Raw genomic sequence first — 24216 nt, 5'->3', positions numbered from 1 at the left:
CTGTGCCTGACCATTGGTGCAGGGATGTTTTTCCATGAGAAGGAAGGCTGAACCAAGGTGTAGCAGTTATGAGGATTTTCTCTCTGTGCAATGAGGGCTACTACATGTTCTTAAGGGGAAGCAGAGACTTCCAGCTACACTCAAGATTAGCAGCCATTTGTTTCTCAGTTTCCTACTGAATTTAGCTCCCTGCACTTCCTTATTTCTTAGACTCCCAAATGGGGAGTGAAGAATTGGTTCAGAGTTTGTTTCTTACATACCTGTAAAGGATTCTTCACATCCCCACTCCCTCCATCCCCAGCAAAAGCACAGCACTGAAATTATTGACCCTCCACTTTCAGAGCAGGTAACCCAAGGATCAGGGGTGCAGTGAGAACACCCCACACTGGGTTTTGCTTTTGCAGGGAGCCTCCTGTTTGGAGGGAGAAGGATGATCTGTGGCAAACAGAGGTGTGAGGGGTGTGGAAGTCACAAGCTGGGTTACCTGAGTGTCATTGCTGTCAGCACACGGGACAGAGCTGTGGCTTGATGCCAGCTGTACCTGGTACAGCTTTGTCAACACCTGCATCACCTACCTGGATGCTGTGAAATGGTGGCTAACATGAATAACAGAGGTTCTACCCAGTGCATAGACATGCATCTTTTATTACTAAGGAAAGGAAACCGAGTTTACAATTTATTTTTTAATACAATTAAACGAGGAACCCCAGGAAGCATTATATACAAAAGATCCAGGGTAAACAGAGCAGCTCACTTGCTACAATGACAGATATGAAGCTGAGAAAGTGTCACAGAAACCATTTGTGTGCAACTCACTGAATACAGCAAAGGCAATAGAAAACATGATCCAGAGTATTAGTGCTTAATGAAAAATGAACCAAAGAACCTGATGCTAGACATATTTATCAGTGAAATTTTTGGATTCCTTTAGAAGGAGTTACTGGAAGTGTTACTGGAGTCTGTGGTGATGTGAAAAGGTTTGACACAGAGCAAAAGACAAACCCTTCCCTGGGAGGCTGCATAATCACTGGTCAGGGGCAGAAGAGGAGAGCATGGGGTAGTGAGAGGGAAAATGTGCTGGTGCAACTGGCTGAGCTGTGGTGTGGCTGGCAAGGTGCAGCTCCAGTGTGGTTATAAGGAAAAACACTGCTGGAAATCAGCAAAGTTGGAACTGAATGCCAGGAGAGGGTGGTCAGCCTGCAGGGAGCTGGTGGTTTGTGCTGGAGCAAGCATAGGCTGAAAGAACAGGAAACCTGAAAAGTGTGACACGCATCACTCATGCACCAAGTCCTGCAACAGGTCAGGCTGCCTTTTGAAAACACCCTAATTTCTGTCACTTGTGTTCTGTTTGCATCCAGAACACACAAGTGCAACTGTTTCCTTACCCCACAACTTACCTCCTTTTCTCTGTCTAAAACTCCTCTGCAAGAATGTTCTGCAGTTCCCATTACACTTGACACAATGGGAAAGCAGTAAAAAGGTGATGGCACAGTGTGACTCGGCAGGAGTAGGAAGGGAGCATTGTCTCATTTTTTACTTAATCTCAGAGCTCAGTATCCTATAAACCATTTTTAATCCTCCTATTTTCTCCAGCAGTTTCTCAATATGTACCAAGTAGAAAAAAAGTGAAATGGATGGACTATGTCTTTGCTGTGTCCTAGGAAGATAAGCAGCTCAAGTAACAACATATCCCACAAAGAGGATGGCACTGTGCTGTCAGACTTTGGTTTGCCCTGATAACGTGGATAGAACAGTGAGGGAGTGGGTACAGCTTGCAGAGCAAAAGGGAAAAAAACATTCCAGTCAAACTCAGGGCAGAGTTGCTTGGGAAGCTTATTGGGGGTTGGGGCATTTTCCTCCTTTTCCCTCAAAATGAGAAGCCATTTTTTCCTACACAGTAGGCAAGAATGTCACCTGGATCAGATGAGTCCTGTTCAACATTAGCATCCTGTAGGGAAATTCCCTGTAGTCCTGGCTGGGTAGAGAACACTGGCAGAAAGCAGCAATGTTCAATGCAAAGTAAATATCTTCACATTGCTGTAAGAAACTCCCAAAAATCTGCAGAGCTTTCGCTAACAAGTATCCCATGGCAGATGCACACGCAGAAGCAGAGCCAGGTTCATGAAGCAAGGCCCAGAGTTACATTTGATGACAGCAGTTACACAGGAGATCACCTCTGGCTGTCACACAGGTTCCAGTGGGGCTTTACAGGTGGCTGGGAAGAAAGGAATGCACTTGGAAGCTCGGCCATGTGTGTGCACAGGTGGTGTGGCTGTACCTCGGTGCTTGGGCTGGCAAGGCTGTCCTTTCATCCTTTCAGGAGACAAAGGTTATGAGAACTTGTGCCACTGCAGTGGGTAAGCAATATTCATTAGCTCTTAGGAGTGCTGTCAGTGTGTATCATTCCCTAAAAAGTCTCATAGCGCTGCAAATAAGCATGAGGCACACAGACTCGCTTCCAAGGTGTCTTTTTTTAATGAAAAACCTGTCCACTTTTTCCTCTTTAGGGGAGAAGGGATGTGTATCTGTAATGGTCGAGTCCAAATCCAAAGTCCTCCAGCAGGAAGAAGAGATGCTTGCGTGAGGATGAACATTAAAGAAGTTTTGGCTGCTCCCACTCGCAGCGTGGAGGCACAAACTGATGAGATTGCATGTCAGGATTCGGGGTGTCCCACAGGGCAGCTCCGTGTTCCTGAAGGGGTAGGTGGGCATGGCCTCCCTGCTGGGGCTCTGCAGGTCCCTGATTGTCACAGAGACTTGTCACAGAGCAGGGTGCTGAATCCTGGTGTGGCACTGGTGACATCCTTCTGCCCCTTCTGCAGGAACACGGAGGCTCCTCTCAGCTGGAATGCCTGTAGCGAGGGCACGGCAGGGTTTCTGTGCCGTGGGCAGGGGTTGCATCGTCCACAGGAGGTCGTGTTCCAGCCGTGGTGAGCAGAGAGTTCTGCTGCTGCCACCCCCTCCAGAGAGCCAAGGCAGCAAGCATCGCTGTACAACCAGCAGTGGAGGCTGCAGCGCGGGATGCACAGCGTCAAGAACCTGAGGGACCCGAGGAAAAGATGTCACTGATTTTTTTTGTTTTGTTTGTTTGGTTTTTTTTCCACACCTTAAATGTAGCCCAGAAATGACAAACAGGTATCACCTGCGAGAGCCCTCCACAAGAGGGCTCCTGGTGCCTAAACTCGGAGCTGTTCTGGCCCACGCTCCTGCAAAAGCCTTGGGAACAGAGTGAGGATGACTAGTGAACGTGCTTCCCTCTTTGAGCAGCAGCAGGAATGGCAGTCAGCCACCAAGGAAGCACAGCTTCCATCCCACTCCACAGACAGCTGGAGTCGGGAAGCACCAGCCACCTACAGGAAAATCCTGGCAAACTTTTACAGCTAAAGAGAATGGGTTTATTCTGTAGGTGAACTCCTGCCACTCCCATCACAAAACTCCCCAAAATTCATGCTAACCAAGGCTCTAGTATCTGTTCCAGACCGGGCCTTCCCCAGAGGAAAACATGAGTGGGTGGTCAGGTTTGGAAATGAGACAAGTGGCCTGAATGAGAGTTTCCCCTCCTTTCCATCTCCAAGCTATTGAATTTTTAGATTCTGCAGGGCACAGTTTGACAAAGTCGTGACTTCCAGGACCCCACAGCTGTTGCTCTAGCACATCACCCTGGCAATTCTGCAGGCATTACCCTGGCAATTCCCCACGCGGTGGTGAGAGCAGGACATGCAGTCACCTGCATGATGATGTGAATAAGAACAGTTAGCTGCTAATCTTCACTTAACTGTCTTTTTGGAGGACTCAGCCCTGAAAACTGCTGAGCTCTCAAGCCAAAGCAAATATAATCCTTTGTAATCATAAAACCTTGGCAAGCCAGACTTCCCCAGCCCTTCTTTTGTAACACTCCATTATCAAAAGTAACTCCTTTTAAAATATGAGTGTTTTCTGGGCCAGCTTGAGGGAGGAAACTTTTCCTTCTCTGTTCTTGCAGCTGCTGAAGGGAATGGACATATCTCAGAAGTGGACAGGCATGTCTGATCATACTGGGAAAGCTGAAGTTGTTCTTGTTCTCCCCCCTCCCTTACCACCATTTGGTCAATGCTCGGTTTCTATCAATCATCAGTGATGTTCCCATGTTGAGGCATCAGAGCAGGCTCACAGGGAATCAGCCAGAACCTCTGGGTGGTGAAGCCACATGTGGCACCTGAGGTAGGGACGAGTAACTCACAAATGAGCCCAAAAACACTGTCCAGTGTTCAGCTGGGAGGCCCATGAAATGAGCACGGGGCAATGGCAGGGGATGTCCCTGCAGGTCTGACAGCTGGATGACCTGTGCTGGTTTGAGCCAACATTGCACAAGCCTGGAATGGTACTGGAGAAACTGTTTTGCCAAGAGGAGAGTGAAGAAAAGTACCTGCAAATGCTATCTGGTCATACAGATGATGTTTCAGCTGTCACTTTAGAGATCACGGGTGCCTTTGTGTGTTCTTTCACACCCTCTTCCACAGAATCCTGGTGCTTGCAACAGCGAGAACAAACTGAAAAAGAAGATCCTTTGTTAGTATATGGATATGGTCCTGATAGAAAGCTCTGTTACAAATAAATATTATCTATATACTGTCATGGGGATAAAACTGCTCTCATTAGAACAGGGCATAAAAACAAGTTGCTACATGCTGAGATAAGGTCAGAAGGGAAATAATGATGGAAGTTACATGCCACTAATTGCAGTTTACCTATCGAGTGAAAGAATGCCTGTGCTAAAACCAACAAATCCTTTCAGTGCTTTAGGAGGATCTCAGATTAAGCAGATCCCCTTAATATCTCACCATCTATGACTGAATTTCAGTAGTTCAGGTTGAATCTTGTGCAAATGTGCTGGCACAAATTATGACACGTGAATCCTAAACTATTCTTTAGGTGACCTCTAATCTTGGTGCTCTGTGTTTTCATTTTTAAATTACTGCAAAACAGGCTGTGAGCTCCTCAGAGTAGGCGGCTGTGAACCTCAACAAAGCACCTGATTGTTCTGGCTACCACAACAATCACGGATCTGAGAACTTTTTAGTTTTGTTTTGCTCTGCCTTTCTATTCCTCCCTCCCACACTTCAGCCCTTTGAAGCATGGCTCTTCGAGCTCTTAGCAGCTCCTGACTCAGCTTTCCATAGCCCAGAACAACAGAGGCACCCTCAGACCTATTCTGAGCTCCCACGAGAGCTCTTGACCTGCAGCAGCACCCACTGGAAGCGCCTTGGGGCAGATCCTGCCCTTCCCAGACAGGTGCCCGTGCACAGCAGCACTGAAATGGGACAGCCACACAAACTGGGAAGCTGGGTGGAAGCTCTGGCTTCAGTTTCTCACACTTCTTGCAGTTTCTTTTACAGTTTCTTCCATGCCCGGTCTGGAAATTGGCTGAACCAAATAGCACCACCTGACTCAGCAAATCTACTCCCTGTGTATATTATGGAAGTGGGACTAAAAGGGAAATTCCAGTTAATGTGGCCATGTGCCATGCTGTTTGCAGGTGATTGCATTCTACCACATGGGTATGCTTTTTACATCTGCTTTCAAAGCAACTCAGTTGCTATTTAAAAGGCTATTTCAGTGTGCTCCAGGATCTTGCTAATTTAATGGTAAGGAACCTTTTAATTTCCAGCCTATATTTGTTGAGAGCCAAATCTTCTGATTCCAGTTCATTTTCTCCTATAATTAGAAGTTCATTATACATGCAGCTAGCAGCACAGGCTGTGATCAACTGTGATTTTCTTGGTTTCAGCCTGCTTGTTGCTTTCCTGTTGACACAGCCCCAGGGAACAGCAGGGGAGGAGAACTGGCACTGGTGCCATAAGGGCACAGGGGTGGAAAATGAGGAGCTGCACAGGTGTGACCCAGAGCCTCAGCCTTCCAGAAACTTCCTTTCTTTGTGATAAAACACTCAAAGGAAATTAGCCCAGCTTGACTCAGTGGTCACATTGGGTTTTTGAAGGGATGTGGTTGATGATGAGGGGAAAAGAAAAATAGTAATGAGACCTCCACACATCTGCCTTGGGAGTGAATTTGTCTGAAATTGAGGTAGAGGTACCAGAAGACAGAAGCAGGGCAAACTTAGAGGTGTCTGTGAGAGGGCTGGGCCCTTGCTGCCCAGAAAATGACCTTTTCCAAGGGGGAATACCATGGCCAGGTGGTGAAAGTGGCCTGAGCACAGAGCCCTCAGTGTGGGATTCTCATCCCCAGATGTGAACTCAGCTGGGTGTTATTTACCCTCCTGTATTTCCAGGGCTGCTCTGCCAAGCTGCTCACAGGCTGTGGATAAGGCACCTACTGCTGTCGACTTTCAATCCTACCTGCCTTCGTCAATCTGTTAAATGCCTGCCCACATCTTCAGGGACTTCCTGGCAAGGTCAGCTTAGGCATGATTAGGAGCAACAGCTAACAGATATGATTTTTCTGAAGATAAAAAAGTAAATAACTCAGCTGCCCACTAACCCTGAGATATCTGAGGGCCCCTTTGCCATTGAAAAACTCTTGGAGACTTGGCTGGAGTTACTGAAGACTTCACAGGATGGGACCAGACACTTTACTTGTGCTAATTTTGGCTGTACAGAGAACACAAATCTAACTCTCCTGGTTGGTGCTCTCATAAAAGTGGGACATTGCTCTGCTGAAGTCTTTCCTGTGGCCCTAACACAAGGTATTTTTGTTACTTTAGCTCAGTGACTTTCTGAGGGATGATGCAGGGTGTGGAGAGAGATCCAGTTTTGAAGCTCTCAGTGCTCAGTTGGATCTATCATGATCACCAAGATTCTTGGCACCCTAAAGCATCTTAATACATAAAAACGAACCTTTGTGAACCTCTTCATTATCCCTGATTTTGGAAATAGTTTGATCTGCTGTCAAAACTCCCTGTCACCTCTCCGCTCTCAAACCCGAACTCAAGTATTTCCTGCACACAAAACCATGAGCTAGACTTGGATTTTGTGACAGTGGATGCTAAAGGAAAAAAAAAAAAAAAAAATACCTGGTGTGACAGCAAAGTTTCTATAAATGTGTATCCTACATAGAAACTTCATCAGCACTAAGAGGCACCTTCCTGAAAAGGAAGCTGCACTTACCATGCCTTGGGAGGTATCTTGCTGCCAGGGTGATAGCCAGAATGAAGGTGATAACGATGATAATTGAAGCAGTAATGACATTATAAGGTGGAGGCGCAGGAGGAACAATGCAGTTGTTTGTTTTTTCTGAGACAGGAGAAATAAAACATAAATAAGCCTTAAAGGATATTGGCGTTTTCATGTAAGAGCAGGTATGTGAATTTCAGGGGTTCTGGCCAAATTCTAACTCAGCTATTCAGCCTGAAAATGGATTTCCTCAATAAACAAGCAAACAAAGCTGAAATTTCACCTAAATTTCTTCCATTCACCCACATTTGCTATGGGCTGAAATTTTTAACACATTTACTGAACGTAAGAAGCTGGGTCTTTGTGCAGAACAGGACTGAGACAGGAAATATTTAAAGGCACATGAGCTGTCTCAGGTAAATGAGCTAGGCTTGGTGGCAAACTCTGAGTTCACAACTAGAAAATTTCTGCTCTCAAAGGTACTCTGTAGTTTCCCTTACTGTTTTCAGCAGATTTATGCCTAATTCTTTTCCTTTTGGATTCACCGGTGAAGCAGAATGCATACCAAAATGGGAGTGGTTCCACATCCTAAAAGTCAGAAAGTGGGGGGTTTGTGACTGCTGTGGCTGTGTCAGTGCACCCCGCTCTGATTGCTGCTTTTCTTTTTTGTTGTTGCTCTCTCTTTGTGTGTAGTGAGCTATTCATAACCTTGTTCTCCCTTCATTAGGAACATTATGCTCCACATCCAGCAACAGCCAATATTCATAAAGCACCAGTCCCTGGCATTTGTTCTGAAGCTGAATGGCACCTCTCCCCACAAGCCCCTTTGATTTTAGTAAGATAGATGAATAAGCTACAATTCCCTAGCAAAAATGCTGCTCCTCTGTCCTCCCTTGAAGGTGCCCTTATCTCCACAGTAAAAACATCAGGCCCAGAGATATTTCAGAATACTTTTTTTTGGTAACAACATGAAAAAAAAAATCCTTTTGGTTTTACGAATTTTCTTGCAAATCCCCTTCTACTGCAAAACATCTGGACTGTAGTGTGCTGCCTTCCCTCACGCTGTTTCCACTTGTGCCTCAAGCTTTTCAAGGCACAGACTTATCTATTATGCCATCACTTCTAAGCCATGCTCAGTGATAGAATTCTTTTCCTATGAGTTAACCCTGTGTTACATTTGAAAGCAGAATTTTGTCTAGACCCCAGCTGACAGTTTCTTTCAATGAAGCAGGGACAAACATGCTTGTTAAATGAGGAAATTCTTTTAAAGTGCAGCCTGTGGCTATTAAAGCACACGTGTTTCTCTGGTCCCTCTGTTCAAATACCAGGTCTGTGTCACACAGCTGGCAAGCAAAACCATGCTGGTATGGAGGGGCACGGGGTGGTGGCAGCCCCAGAGAGCCACCAAATGTGACATTACCAGGTCACAACAGGATCCAGTTCAGCTCTCAGAGCAGCAGGAAGACAGAGCTGCCTCTGCTTGTCAGTCACTGTCGTAACTCTCCCTTCCCACCCCAGCTATCTTCCAGCCTCTAAAATATTTTGGTGTATAATGCAAAGGCAGGATCATTGGGTGATCCTTGCATGAACACTCACACAAAATCTGCTGCATTCTATAGAGGCAACTCAGCAGATTCAAGAAAATAGCTTTGTTACAAAAAACATGAATAAAACTTACTCAGAAGCAAACTGTTGGACGTGGCAAAGCCACTGTATTCAACGGAGCAAGTGACGGTGACGTCTTTGGTCACGTTGAGCACCCTTTTTCCAGTGACATTGTAGGGGCTGAAGCTGGACTCAGACACCCAGCTGGCATTCCACTCCATGGACACGTTGTTGAGGGCTCCAGAGAGCCTAGCCTTGGGGAAACCTCCGTGAGAAGAACAGGTTATCACCATCTCAGTCAACTCGCAGGAGTCAGCGGACACTTCTGCCGTAATGTTGGGCTTGCTGAAGTCAGCTGCAGCAAGAGAGGTTTGGTCACCATTCTGTCAGGCCTCAGAGAGGCTTGCAGCCCCCAAAACCCAAATGGTCACCATTCTGTCAGGCCTCAGAGAGGTTTGCAGCCCCCAAACCCAAATGGTTACCATTCTGTCAGGCCTCAGAGAGGTTTGCAGCCCCCAAACCCAAATGGTCACCATTCTGTCAGGCCACAGAGAGGTTTGCAGCCCCCAAACCCAAATGGTCACCATTCTGTCAGGCCTCAGAGAGGTTTGCAGCCCCCAAACCGAAATGGTTACCATTCTGTCAGGCCTCAGAGAGGTTTGCAGCCCCCAAAACCCACAGCCAAAGCAAAGACTCCCCCACCTGAAGGGCACTCATCATGGGAAGTTTTTCCTGCCTGTGGGCTAGGATACCAAGCAACCAGTCACTAGTGAAAGGAACTCACCCAACACTGTGTGGCTGAGCAGAGGCAAGCAAGGAGAGACAGCTTTCCCTCCAGGCCCACTGCCAACCAGCCTGGAAAATTCCTTCAGATGTCCCAGCCTGATTCCAGCATTTCCCTTTCCTGATCCCCACAATAACTTTATCCCATTTCACCAAAGGGAGCAGAGGTCTGCTGTTGTATTCATATTGTTATTATCATATTTCTAGAGCCCCATGCCTTCTGAGTGGTTTATTCACAAGCAGCTCCTCACAGCAGTGTTGTTTCTGCTTCTTCACCAGGGCTCCTCCAAGGCTCTCCCTGACCAACCCACCCTCTTTTATCCCAGTTATCTTCATTAGCCACAGTTGCTGCCCATCACAGCTGCAGCCCATTTACAATAACTAGAATCGGGGCAGGTTCACTTATACAATACAGAGATCTTTTACTGCAATACATAATATTTACTCAGGCCCCCATAGTCTGCCATAATTATTTCAGCTGGCCTGTTAAGACAGCAAGGGGATTTCTGGCCGGAAAGAAACTGGAGTATTTGTGGACAGGAAAAGAAATCCGTAGTTTTATGGGTTTTATGCAGTTAACTCCTCAACCCTCAAGGTTAAAAAAGGGTGCTGGCAGTACACTTCCCTTTTTTCATGCCAGTTCCCAGAAAGATCACTAAATTTGTCTCCGTGCACATATGCCCTCAGACCAGCAGGAAATGGCCTCCTCAGGAGGCCTGTCTTTTTTTTGGTTGCCAAATCTCCTGACTTATCTGGAAGATGCATGTAACTCTCTGCTGTTAAAGGTATTCAAATGCATGTATATATTTATATATGCCACTGGTATCTCTGGTTGAGATCAACTGCCACAAAAACGCCGGTGGAAATGGAAACTGTCAGTGGAACTTTTTGTGGGCTACCAATCTAAGAGAAGATTCAGATTCATTTTGAACAAAGGAACTGGGTTTCTTTAATATAAAAAGCCTCAAAGCTCCATGATTAATTCAGCCTTAGGCTGTGGAGCTGCAGTGCAGCTAGCTCCACAGGGGTTTGGATGCAGGGCTGGGATGCTGCCATGGCCACCCTATTTCTCTTTCAGCTTGGTGTTGCTAAGGGCAAGACTGAGGGCTTGGTTTGGTTTTGACCCAAAGACAGCTGCCTCAGGCACCCATCACCAGTGATACCTGGGGAGGGCCCCAGGAGGGATCCTTTCACAGGAGGAAGACATCAAGGGGAGGAGGTTGGGGAAAAAATTCTGTACCTGGGGTAGGTTTAGAAAGGTAAGAAGGGAGGCTGCTGGAATGGAAGCAGTTAATAAGCTTTCATTACTGTAACTTAGCAAGTTAACAGTCTTTCAAGCTTCCTGATGAAAGTCCATCTGCTAGGGTATGAATAAGCTTGGAAGAGCATCCTTGACCCCCAGAAGCGGGCACTGGAGAGGCAGGAGGTGCCAGGTGCCAGGAGGCAATGCAGTACCTGTGACAGAGAGGACGACAGACTCGCTGCACACCAGCACAGAGTTGCGCTGAACCACGCACTGGTAGGAGCCGTTGTCCAGGATCTCCAGGGGGGAGATCCACAGCGTGAGGTTCCGGGGGTCCATCTCCGTGCGGTTCTGGTACCGCTCGTGCTGGGAGATCACCTTCCCCTCCGAGTAGGCCAGCACCACGTCTGTGACGTTCTTCTGCCAGTACACCCGGTACTTGTGCAGGCTTTCTGAGCTGGGGATTTCATGGCAACAAGGCAGGCTGGCCTTTTCCCCCGCTTTGCTTTTGACCTCTTTCTTCTCCTGGGCTTGGCCTGCAGGGGAGGGGCAAACAAGAGTCAGTGAGTCAGTGAGTGGCACAGCTTGTGCCAGGACCTGCTGCCCAAAGCTCCCCCCTTTGTCTCTGACTGCTCACACCCCTCATCAATCAGCTCCTGAGCTGATCTACAGCTTCAGCTCTGCACTGAGGGCAGCCATCCTTGGGCACTGCCTGGTACATCACACTCCACTTCCACTCAGGATCATGACCCAGCGGGCACACAAGGATTGCTGAAGGCAAAGGCAGGAGAGGTGCTTGCCTGAACAAAAATTTTGCTGGTCCCTATGAAAACAGGGATAGGAACACACATGCACAAACTGCTATTTCCTCTGCTGTCTCTTTTCAGAGCCTGGTGTTTGGAAAATCTGTGTCACTCTTCGCTGGGTTCTCTGCATGCCTAACAGGGCCACAGTGGACTACTTGGTCAGGGGGGCTGGGGGATTTTTGGTAGTTATATTTTTATAAGGGAAAAATCCCCAAAACATTCAAGATCCCAGAAAATAGAATCAACTCTACAATGATACACAAAGGTTGCAGCCACACTATCATCAGCCTTTCAGCATTATCAAATGAGCAATTTTGCCTGGTCTAGCTAGAGCAAATTTATCTTTGTGAAAGCTCATGGGATGACGTGGAACCAGCACAGATGTTCCCCAGCTCCCGGCCAGTGACTGTGCTGGTGCCATACCTGGAGTACAGCCATGTGCTGACAACAATAAGTTGAGACCCTTGCAGGGTGAAATTAGGTACACCTTTGAGTATGTGAGTAGTAATTCCCCAACTAAGCACCCCGCTCTCGTGATCCGCCTTGCTTTCCCACTCCTTCCTCTTTCCACATCCAAGGGAGCAGCCCAGCCAAGGAGTTCCTGCTGCTGCTGGAAGGTGACCCAGCATGGACACAGAGCCCTGAGCTGCACCTGAGTTAGTGCAAGCCTGGGGATGATGTGCACCCAGCTTTGTTAGTCCAGAGGATCGGGCTGCTCTCTGTCCTGCTGGCCTGGCACTCATCTCCAGTGGTGGAAGTGGGATATCAATTTGTTACACTCCTGAGAGCAGAAAAACAAGGAAAGAGCTGTCCTCAGGACAGAGGAGATTCAGATTCCCTCTTCTTTCCCTGCAGAACACACCTCAGCAAACACACCTGGGAGAGGAAGCTGGAAAGTCCTGCCAGGCTGCGTGTCACTGACGGGGACAGCGCAGCATCACCATCGGCACAGGGGACAGCCCACGGGCAAAGCCCGAGTGTGAGCTGAGCAAAGCACAAAGCTGAGCCTCAGAACACTGCCCCAGCAAACCTGGCTGATGCTGGCTCACCCCTGACAGTCCCAGCCCCGCTGTCCAAGGCAGATGCAGCGCTCGGGCCGGGCCGGGATGCTGCTGCATTCACATCCAGCCCGTCCAAGGCAGCTGCTTCCCTGCCAGCCCTCATTTGCTTAGCAGTGACTCACAGACCCTGGGGTGACTCAGAGACCCTGGGGCCACTGTCACAGCAAGGCCCCTGTGGTGACTTGCTCACAATCCTACAGCTGCCAGTGCTGCAGGGAGACAGGCAGATGCTCAGCCCGTGCCCCAGCACAGCTGGAGTAAAGCCCAGACACAAACAGAACATTTAACAGACCTGTAGATGTGGCACTCAGGGACATGGTTTATTGATGGACTTGGCAGGACTGAGTTAAAGGTTGGGCTCAAAGATCTTAAAGGTCATTTCCAACCTAAATGATTCTGTGATTCTGTGAAATAAATTTCACTCCTCTCCCCTGCCGCACACCCAGCCCTGCCCCACTTGCATACTTGACATTAAATCTGTAGGAAACACACCAAAAATACTGTGGAGGTCCTAGCAACACTATGGAGGGTTTTAATATTAGTTAAAATAGAATATGTAATTAAATTAGCAACTTGTTTAACTGGTTTCCTTCTACTCAGCCACTCCTCTGCTCTTCCAAAGAGAAAGTTTCATTATTTCCCCCACTTCCAGTACTTCCCCTTCTAATGCATTGCTGATCCTGAGCAACCAGGCTGGGGCAGGCCAGGAGCTGGTCAGCAGACTGACCTCTGTCAGCCATCAACTGGTAACAAAATGAGAGAAAAACTAATTCTTCCACACAGGAGAAAATCTGCCTTGTCTTGCCAACCTTTGCAGACTGAAACTCAGGATTTCTTGACATCAGCATTTAAATTGCTGCTACTAGACCTACCCTGCAGGAAGAGTTCTTGCCCTTTCAGGAATGCCCTTTCAGCAATGCCCTTTCAGGAATGCACATATATTTTTGGCATTCACAACATCCTCTGGCAATGAGTTGTGCACTTTGATTACATGCTGTGTGAGAAAGAATTTCGTTCTGTTCACCTTAAAAGCAGCCCACCTCAGGCTGTGATTGCTGAAGTTGCTTCTCCTGCTCCTCTGTGTGTGTTTGTGTGTACATGTGTTTTTATCTTTGACCACATCTTTGCTTGTTCTCACAGTGCAGCTCTTACTATTATTGGAGAGACTCGAAAGAGCAGCCAGTCAAACATCCAGTCAAAGTTTGGGACTGATAAGGATCATTTTCTATTTCCTTTTGCAGCAATAGGAGAAGCGTAGGTGTACAGTAAATGTCAGGGTGACATCACATCATGAGTTGCATGAGGTTCTCCCTACCTTGCCCCTCAGAGTCTCCTTTGCAACCAAAAGGAGAACAAAAACTTTCTCGGGAGTACATGTGCAGGGGCTGGAAACTCCTGCTGATGTCATGAGTACCCTTAAAAGGCTCTGCACCCTTGAAACTGCAACCTGAGTGCTGCAAGCCTGAAGGAACCAAGGTCCATGAAGAGTCATTCAGCCCTACAAAAGTCCCCTTTCACTTTAGAGGTGAACTGCAAAGCAAAAATGAAAATCCAGTTTTGTGCCGTTTCTGCGCTGAATGCTCTCTGCAGCCAGGCTGTGGGGAAGGTGTTCACCATGGAAATCATTTTTAATGACTTTTCTAGAAAAAGATCCCTCCTCTTCCCACCCCTTGGAGCCCACCCACTCTCTTGCTGTGCACACACATCGCTCCATCATTGGAAGCCCGTGGCAATGCTGAACTGATGGAAGGGCTGACTTTCTCTTCCCTGGGCATGAAAGTTTGCTTCATTCAAAGTATGCCTGTGCTGCACATGCCCCATGCAGCAGGGCTAAGTGGAACAGAAAGGAATATAGAGGAGAATTGTTCCTCCTTGTCTGCTCCAGAGTCAGGAGAGCCTGTATCCCTATTTCCTGCACTCTTTGCCCAAGCCTTGACTCAGAAATTCCCCAGCCACAGAGAGTTTTGTTATCCTGACCATACACGCAGACAGCACACAAGAGCAGATTTCCTCTGGCACAGAGATTTGACAGCAAAAGGCAGCTCAAGACTGAGCAATGCCCTGCAGAAGCAGCCTCAAACTGTTGGGAACCTCCAGATAAGTCCTGGTGAACAGAAGCTCCAAAGCCATTCTTTTACCCTGCATTCCCCATTTCTCTGCCCTTCTGAGTCTTGCTTTGCTTTTTTTCCCTTCTGGTTCCCTATTTATTTTTGCAACAGCAGTTGGTATCTCTACTCATAAATTAATGGCATCACGGACTTTTCCCAGGACCATGCACCTGGGATTGCCACTCTGCAGGAAATTCTGCAGCCCACACCCCTCATTTTCTGTGAATAGCACAGAAATTCACCCTAAACTTGCATGATTTATCCTTTGAGAGCAATGCAGTATTTTACAGGGATTTCCAAGCCAAATGAGTCAAAAAATCAAGACATTTTGAAAAGCTGAATCTTTAAAAGACTAGACACTGCCCCTTGATCTTGTCTTTATCCCAGGTGATTTTACCAACGAGGAATGAGATCCTCCCCAGGCTTTCCATGGAGCCAAAAGCCAGCAAATGTCCTGTGCTACACATGAAATGCTTTGTGTTTAAATCAGTGACTCCTGTGAGCACACTGATGGCAGCAAGACCCTGCTGGATGCCCAGATAACCTCTGTGTGGAGACACTGGCTCAGTGTCTAGTGCTCATCCTAGGGCATGATGATGGCATGGCAGCTCTGAGGCAGGGAAATGCTCTGAACAGGTTTTTCTGTAAGTTCATCCTTGCTTTCTTCTGTGCTGTAACCTCAGGGTACCCCATCCATGTTTTATGCACTTCCCATCTTTATGCTGCCACATTCCTTCTAAACAAAAGAGTAACCTTGGTTAGACCAGCTCCATACTGCTGATTTGGCAATTATTATAACACTCCCAGCGTGTTTTGGTGTCCCACTCCATCAGCAGCCTTCACACACTGTTTTATTTTGTGTGTGTTTGCACACCTTCACCTGTAGCGAAGAAATCCCTGAAGCCATGGAGTGGCTCTGAAAACCAGAGGGTGATCTGCAATTATCATCTGAGAAGACAAAAGAGAATCTGAAATACTTGGGCAGAGGGGCTCCAGCTGACACCTCCTGCTCCAGCTCGGGTTTCAGGACTTGTGCAGATCCAAATCTCCTGCTCTCTGAGTCAGCCTGGGCCGAGCCAGCTGCCCGGGTATGTCCAGGCTGCTGTGTTTGTAACGTGAGTGAAACCGCGGCCCTGCACAAATCACCGCGATGTTCTCAGCCCGGCGCCAGGCAGCAGGTCAGATCCAGCAAGGAGCTGGGTGTGGAACCTGAATTACTCACAGATGGGGACTGGATCATGTCTTAGACTTTTCCCCCCACTGCAGAGCGGGAGGAGAGGATGGAGAGCTCTGCAAACCAGCAGGGACACACGGCCGTGGGGACAGAAGGACGTCTGTGAGAAACGAACAAAAGAAGAGACTTTCTGAACCTTCTCCCCTTCTCCATTCCCAGCCTGTGTGACCCTGATGGAATAAAAAAGGGCTGGGAGCACCCCTTAATCTGGATGTCCTCAGAAAGTTTGTGTATTTTATTTCCTTTAGAGTTCAAATTCCTACATCTTGCTCAGCACTCTTTTGATTTCCCAGCTTGGGAGCAGAAGCTAGATGTGGTATTTGTGCAAGAGGGGCTGGTAGGGGAGATTTGCCACAAAGACAGACAAAAATAAATTTGTTAATTTTTTCCCCTGCAGTCTGTGTCTCTTGCTGACAGGATCACTTTGTACTTCCTCTATATTTATCTCCCAGCTGAAGATGTTCTCAGATAATTTTCCTAATTCCTGCAGCACCACTGCCATGCATGCTACTGTCCTCACAGCAGTTTGTGAAATTGAGGTCCTCCCCACTGCTTAAGGCTGTAGTTTTCTTCAGTGCTTACTAAATCTCTGTCTCACATGCTCCCCAAGCAGCCAGCCCTCTCTTGAAACTGATAGAAGGTGAAAGTAGCCAGTAACTAGGAAAATCAAGTATGATACCTCCCGCATAAGCCCGCTTCAAAGTCAAAAAATCACAAATTAAAATATTTTTTTTTGGTGTAAAGTATTTGCCCACAGCCATAGCAACACTAACCAGTGCAGCTAACAAAAAACACTGCAGGCCTGCCAGCAGTGTTCTAACTTGTTAGAAAAGCTGGTCTGTGCTCAGGCTCTGACTCACGGATGCTCTGCAGACAGCCCCAGCTGTCACAGAGGTGACACAGCCCAAGGTAAGAGCTCAGCATGGAGAGTGGTCACTAACCACTGGGACCCTCAGGAAAGCAGAGCAGCCCAGAGGGGTCTGGGAGCTCCGGAAGCTGCAGAGGGAGAGGGAGGAGAGCCTGGGGCAGGTGCTGCTGGAGCACTGAGAGCAGGGCAGGGAAGGGCAGGGCAGGGAAGGGCTCTCTCCTTTTAGGAACCGGGTCTGACAGAGAGCTCTGCTCTCTCTGAAGCACTTCCACAGGGACCAAATCCCTGTCTGCAGGGCACTCAGAGGGACACCTCCACAGGGACCAAATCCCTGTCTGCAGGGCACTCAGAGGGACACCTCCATAGGGACCAAATCCCTGTCTGCAGGGCACTCAGAGGGACACCTCCATAGGGACCAAATCCCTGTCTGCAGGGCACTCAGAGGGACACCTCCATAGGGACCAAATCCCTGTCTGCAGGGCACTCAGAGGGACACCTCCATAGGGACCAAATCCCTGTCTGCAGGGCACTCAGAGGGACACCTCCATAAGGACCAAATCCCTGTCTGCAGGGCACTTAGAACTACACCAGAGGGTGCCTGCTAAGGCAAGAGCAGCAGTGAGCAGAGACTTCCTTCAATCGTCTTTTCTAACAATTTTTAAGTGATAGATAGGAACTGGAGCTCATCAAAAGGTGGATGTCCTTTTAGCTCAGGGTAGGTAGAAATGCCACCATTAGCCATCAGTCAGCACTTTCTTTTCAGTCAGGCAGTCCCCTGGGACAATGATATTTTAAAAGCATAACAGTGAAAAAGCAGAAGCAAAGCCCGTGGCATTTCCGAGTTGGGAAAGATTTACATATTCTCAAATGAGCTCCTGAGACTCCCAGTGGTGCTGCCCCTCCAAAGGGGACAGAACAGCTACAATTAAACATAAAGTTAATCTATTTCAAAACAAAACTGACCTCCTTGTGCCAAGTGAACAGACTTCACTGCATCCAGCACACCTGCCTTGCCTCCCTATAGAGGATACCACATGCACAGCATTTATACTGGGAAACACATGCTTAAAAGGAAGGAGAAACCTTCACCCTGGAGAAGAGAAGGTCCCAGGGAGACCTTAGAGCAGCCTTCCAGTGCCTAAAAGGAGCCTTAAAGAAGGCTGGAGAGGGACTTTTCACAAGGGCATGTAGCAATAGGACAAGGGAGAATGGCCTCAAGCTGAAGGAGGGAAGGTTTAGATCAGATATTAGGGAGAAATTATTTATTGTGAGGGGGTGAGGTGCTGGTTCAGGTTGCCCAGGGAAGTTGTGGATGCCCCAGCCCTGAAGGTGTTCAGGGCCAGTTTGGGCAGGACTCTGAGCTACCTGCTCTAGTGGAAGTGTCCATGGCAGGGAGCTCAAAACAAACTAAGATTTAAGATCCTTTCCTACACAAACTCTGTAATTATGTGAGAATTTCTCTGAATGTGGAAATTCTCCCCCAGCCTGGCATGACCTTGGGATGCAGCCAGACAGCAAACTCATAATGATCTCATGCCTTCCCCATGCAAGCAGAGGGGATCTGGGTCCCTTTCCCTTCCATCCCACATGTTCCTGTTCCGCCTTGCAGGGCTCTCCAGAGTCTGGTTCAATACACCAGTCTAAAAAAAGAGAAAAAAGGAAACTTTCTGCTAAGCTGGAGGGTGCAGTAGATAATCCAGGGATCAGACACGTGCAAAGAAGAGGAGGATCACAAACCAGAGAGGAGCAGGGTTGCATCTCCTGGTGGCAATGACCTGTTTGCGTCCCTCAGCTGTGACTCCTGTCTGCATCCATCCCCTTTCAGGGGGCACAGTGTAGGTGTAAAAGCAAACTGGCTCTGAAAAAAGCTAACTCACCACAAGAGAGGCAGAGGGATAGCATCAGTCATTTATATCAGATTAATTACCCCCATTAAATCACAGGCAGTGATGAGCAGGAGAGGTGAGAGGGCATAAGGGTGGCATATTCTGCTGGTAATCTACCACAATTAACAAAAGTGTCCCATCCAAACTTTGCATGTTTAAATGCAGGAATGTCCAACATGCACACAGCAACAAGGACACAAATGTCTCAGTGATCCAAGAAATGCAAAAAAGCTGCTGCAGTCAGAGCAACACAAGGTCACTGCAGCTATCTGGGTTCATTCCGATCTAGCTGGAAAAAGGAAATGATGTGGGTGAAAGGAACATTTGACCCATAGCCTTACAAACTGGGCATTTATGCTTTTAATCCATTTTGTGTGTTATAACGTAGCTTGTCTAAGTTGAATTTTCTGTGGTTTTCTTCCTAAGGAATTCTTTCATTTAAGAAGAACTCAACAGAAGAAGTAAAACAGTCCCTATAAGCAAAGAGCAGTGGGCTTTGGCTGGGTTTCTGTTTCTCCAGACAAGCCCTTACAGCAGGTTTCACTCTGGACAGACTGACAGACAGAAAGAGGAGTTCCTTACATCCGCTGCCCTGGGTTTCGAAAGAGTTTTTTTTCCCATGTGTCTGGAACAGGAGACAGAAACTCATCCGAAAAAAGAAATTAAAACAACAGCTGAAGGCATGAAGGGGAATAGCTCAGAAACTCAATTTGCATCCGCTGATCAAGTGGGCAAATCCGGTGGGTAAAGAAAAATTTCTGCCATCTCCACAGTGAAATCTGCCCCAGCACAGCCCATAGCACAGCTGGCACGGAAATCAGACACCAAGCACCTAAAGGTCATTGCTAGACACTTCAATATTCAGGGTGGCCACAAAACAGGGATTCCTTCTCAGCCCTTACTGTCCCTTTGTGAAGCCCAGCTCCACTCCCAGCTCTTTGCTGGGAGCCACAGCAGGGAAGGGGATTCCCGGAATGAGTTACTGTGAGCCACTGCTGGCTGACAGAAGTGGATATTCCCCCTCCCTTCCCAACTCTCCAGTAATTTAGAAAAGCTGTAGGGAATTTTCTTCAAAACTTCTCAAAAAATTTCACCCCTGGGAAGAAACCGAGAGCTAAGTGGTCCCCAGCTGGAAGAAAAGACTCCAGGGAAGTTTAAAAATACTCCATGGACACCAAGCTGGGCTTGCTGGGTCCCTGAAGTCAGTGCCTGTGGTTTGTTTGCACACAGGGCAGGGAAAGGTCATACTGAGGCACTTCAAGCTGTATTTTTCTAGGATAACAAACTGGGACTGAGAACATCCTACAATTTGTATGTAGGTGTGAAGGTGCAATGGCAGGACAAATCCAACCCGTGGGGATACCAGCAATGCATTCAGATAATAAATAAAAGTGTTTGTGCTGTAACCAAGGCTGTTTTGCCATTTTCTGCTGAGACAAGGGGGTGTTGTTCATGGACATCTCCAGCAGCAGATGACATCCCAGAAGCAGCTCTAAATTACACTGGCATTTCAGTGGGACACCTCAGGTGAATATCAGAGTAGCAAAATTCAATTCAAAAGAAAATAAATGGATCTACATAGCTTGCACATACACGAAATTCCTATGAATCAACCTTCAACCTTTCCAATGAAAGACAACCCTCAAATCCCTTTTAATAAAGCCCCCCATTAATGCTTTCCACTGCTGTGACATGAAAATTCAGCCAGGCATCCCCTCTGTTACTATTTCACTCACATGAGTTTTACAGAGGGCACATGTTTCCATCCTAGAATGCTGCCTGAACCTTTTGCTACATCAGGGAGGTTTGCCAGCATCAGCACACCTGGGCCAAACCAAGGACACAGGCTCTGGCTCAAGCCCTGACTGTGCCTTGATGTGGTCATGAGCAGTCCCATGCGGGGTCAGTCCTGTAAAATGTGTAATTTTCTGTAAAATGTCCTGTAAACGTGGTGACTCACTCAGAGCTGTGTGGAAAGTCACTGCCAGGCTGATGGCAGACACCCAGGGCTCCACTGTTGTGCCACAACAAGGTCAGGGCTCGGTCCTTGTGGTCTCTGTGGGCAGCCTGGAGAGGGCATCACCCACAAGCACCAGCACAGCTTTTAAAACCCAGTCCTCAGTGGGTACTGCTCCATGTATGTTCCAGGAGTACTGAGGTAGGAATGCTGATCTTTGGAGAGAAAGGGTTCAGAGTGTGTGTGAGTGCATACAGAGAGGAAAACAAATGCATCAGCCACATTATCAGTCTGCCAAGCACTGCTCCTGAGGCACCAGGACTTCCACTGACTTGTTGCTTGAGAAGCATCTAAAAATTGTGCCCCAAAAGTAAAACTAGAGGAACAGTTAGTTTTCTTATCAAACTCCTGTTTCTAGTAGTGGATATTAGCATGCATCAAACTATACATCCTTTAGCATCCTTTATACATCCTTTAACCAGAATAATTTTCAGAGAAATTACATGACTGGCAAATTACCATATTATTGTAATTACATTATTAACATACCACAAGCTCTTAAATTACTGTGAGAGAAACAGTTCTCTCTATCTCATGATAGATTGTCTGCCTGATGCAAATACAAGCAAAATATATTTGTGCTTGGCAGATGCTTTGCAAGCACAGAGGCAGAGGAAGGAGTGAGGGGAAGACACAAGAGCAGAGATCCCAGAACAACATTTGAGGTCATTGCTTTCTTTACAGTGAGCTCTGCAATTCACTCCCTGATAAATTCTCCAAGTTTTATCTTAAAATTCTGAGGCTGAAACTCAAAAAGAAGCCTGGCATCAAATACCTCCTGTTTCACAACAGGAGCATGAAAAGCTCCTCATTTTGCATCGCTTGATTTTTAACAAAAGCCCCAGTTCTGCCCAGGTTTGCTCTGGAGCAGCAATGAAACACTAAAATGCCAATAAGCACAACTTATTTTGCATCCACAACGAACTCCAGCTCAGAAGTGAATTTTGTGTGGTTTCCATGTTAACATTTCACACATCTGAGAAGACTCATCCCAAGCCTGTTGAGGCAAGGAGCAATCTGTGTGAGATTTATGGCACGTCCTCAGAAAAGGACAGGGGACAGCCCAGGCAGGACTTCAGTGGGGATTTGTGCTGCTGGAGAAAGAACTCTGCTCTGTGCTGAGCTGCCCAGGAGGTGCAGAGCACCCCGAGCTGCCACCTTTGCCAATCTTTTCCACCATGCACCCACTCTGAACCCCCAAAAAGCTGCGGAAACCACGCCGCTACTGAAACCGAAGCCCAAGGGTTGTGCCATGTGCTCCCCACAGACATCAGCTGAAAAAAAACCCCTCATTTCTCTCACCCTCATTTCTCTCACCCTCACCCTCATTTCTCTCACCCTGGCTGGGATGGGAGAGCACCATGCCTGTCTGGGAGCCAGCAGCCTGGTGCAGTGGCCTGGGAAGCCGAGAGCTGAGGGCTCCTCAGTGAAGTGCCAGCTGCCCCAAACCCTGGGCTCAGCCCTGGCAGAAGGCACCAGGAGTGTCCTGAGGGCCACCATCCCCTGTTGACCATCCCATGGGTGCTGCTGCTGGTTGCCAGCCCCTTCCCACACTCCCATCCTGGCTCCTGCTTACCTATCCCAAGGCAGAGCAGCACCAAGAGCCCGAGCCTCAGGCACGTCCTCAGCGCCGGTGGGGAGGCAGGCAGGCACATCATCTTCCTGCAGCTCCTGGGCTGGGAGGAGAGGGGAATAAGGTTAGGGAAATGGAGCCTGAGGAGTCACAGCACCCTCCTCTGTGTCCCTCTGCCTGCTGCCACCACCAAAAACCCCGAGCACAAGGCCAGCGTTTCCCTCCCCTGGTACCTGGCGTTTCCCTGGCGGAGCAGCGCCGAGCCAGCCCTGAGCAGGGAGGATGCAGGGGCTCAGTGCCAGGCCATGGGGGCCTGGCTGCTGTCCCAGGCTGCTGAAACGCTCCCTGGCAGGGTGCAGGGGGAAGTTGTAGTGCTGGGAGGCTGCTCAGCCTCATAAGTCACCTCACACCGCCCACGGCTTCCTCACGGAGCGTGCGCCATGGCCAGGACGCGGCACCCGCGCCCTCGTCACCCCCACAGGCTCCATCCCTCAGGATGCTCTGGGTGCTCCTCCAGCCAGGAGGGGCCAGGCAGAGAGACCCTGCCTGTGGATGTAAGTGTCAGGCAGTGCTGGGGGCTTTGGAGGTTAAAATGCAGCTGAGTGAAGCCCTGATGGTGCTTTGGGAGTAGTTGTATACAGCTGTGTTTGAAATTAAACACAATGCCTGTGCCACCATTTCAGGCCCAGCAGGATGTAATCCATCAAGGAATGGATTTTCCAAAGAAAATTTAAGGAGGATTGCTTGGGCTGCACGTGATGGATGTCATGGCTGAGCACCTGGACAGGGAGTGGGATGTGACAGCAGGGCCAAATGTGGATGGTGGTGGTGTCACCAGAGAGCATCCACCAGCCCTGTGGAAGTGCAACAGCACTTGCCTCCCCAGAACTGTGTCCTGCCTTCCCCAGAAGGCACCCACTGCTCACCCAAGGCCCCAAGGAGAGAGGTGTAAACAATCCTTGCAGACAATCCCTGCTTTGAAGCCTGGAAGGGCAGAGCCATCACCAACCCAAGCCAGTCCAGAGCAAATCCTGGGCAGAAAAACAAACCACTTAGTAAGTAAGAGCCTGAGGGAGTAAATGCTTGCTAAGTGATATAGATTTGTACAGATACTGCACACCCTCCTGCAAAATACATAAGTCCTGGTATGGTGCAAGCAGTTACAGTGTAAGGGGTTTTATTCAGCTGTAATAATCACAGCAAGAGGGTTGCACACCAATGAAAACAGGGTATTCTTCAAGGAGAAAAAAAAGTGGAAATACAAATCAAGAGTCAAATAATTTATTTAAATGCAGACTTCTGGTTTGCTGGTTTAAATTATTTTGATTTAAATGAAATGCATCCTTTTTATCAGAAACGATTTGCTGCTACATTGCTACAGTTTTTCTTCAGTACAGGTTCCTTGAATTAGATAGATTAGATGGACTGGGTTGAATTACAAATCAGGCTTTTATTTTGACATAATTAAAACGATGGTACTCTGTAGAGAAATCAAATGCAGGTTATAACATTTCTGTAGAGAGAAAATCATTGTACATGAAATGGCTGAGAGGAGTCTCTTATTGAGTCAGACTGGCTTTTTCTCCATCACAGGGTTTTGAGTGCCTGGGTTTTGTGTTTTGGGCTGTGATCTAATTCCTGTACATTTGTACTCCATCCATGCATTTCCCACCAGCATGTTTGCAAATGCAGATGACAGCAGTGCTTACGTAGAAGAGTTTCCATGGTGCTCAGAGGAGAAGAAAGTGTCCTTGGCAGAGCCAGCCACACAGAGCTTCCCTACAGCTCCAGCTCCCAGGCAGGGACTGCCTCTCTGGGAGTCAGATGGAATAAACTTTCTCCTGCTAGTCTAATCAAGAACCCTTATCATTACAGAGTTACTGCCAACCCTGCTACAGCTGTACAGTTCATCACCTCACTTCC

At 47.9% G+C, this 24216-nt stretch overlaps 1 protein-coding gene across 1 annotated transcript; it reads right to left on the bottom strand.

Annotated features, from left to right (window-relative positions):
• Positions 1-2844: 2844 nt before the first annotated feature.
• Positions 2845-22600, bottom strand: LOC131080439 (T-lymphocyte activation antigen CD80-like). Its single transcript, XM_058018684.1, has 7 exons — positions 22527-22600; positions 22297-22396; positions 10953-11276; positions 8788-9069; positions 7104-7229; positions 4406-4529; positions 2845-3039 (listed from the first exon to the last, which is right to left on the bottom strand). Exons 2-6 carry the CDS (start codon positions 22376-22378, stop codon positions 4423-4425), a joined length of 921 nt encoding a protein of 306 aa, XP_057874667.1. The 5' UTR covers positions 22379-22396; positions 22527-22600; the 3' UTR covers positions 2845-3039; positions 4406-4422.
• Positions 22601-24216: the final 1616 nt, after the last annotated feature.

Source organism: Melospiza georgiana, chromosome 2, assembly GCF_028018845.1.
Source record: "Melospiza georgiana isolate bMelGeo1 chromosome 2, bMelGeo1.pri, whole genome shotgun sequence".
In the NCBI taxonomy this organism is placed as follows: domain Eukaryota; kingdom Metazoa; phylum Chordata; class Aves; order Passeriformes; family Passerellidae; genus Melospiza; species Melospiza georgiana.
This window is presented reverse-complemented; position numbering and strand designations above follow the sequence as displayed.

Excerpts from the sequence above, each read along its gene's own strand:
- LOC131080439 (XM_058018684.1), bottom strand. The coding sequence starts at position 22,378 with ATGATGTGCCTGCCTGCCTCCCCACCGGCGCTGAGGACGTGCCTGAGG. Across the intron at positions 11,277-22,296 it reads GCTGCTCTGCCTTGGGATAG|GCCAAGCCCAGGAGAAGAAA; the intron begins GTAAGCAGGAGC and ends CCTCCCCTGCAG. Across the intron at positions 9,070-10,952 it reads TGTCGTCCTCTCTGTCACAG|CTGACTTCAGCAAGCCCAAC; the intron begins GTACTGCATTGC and ends CTCTTGCTGCAG.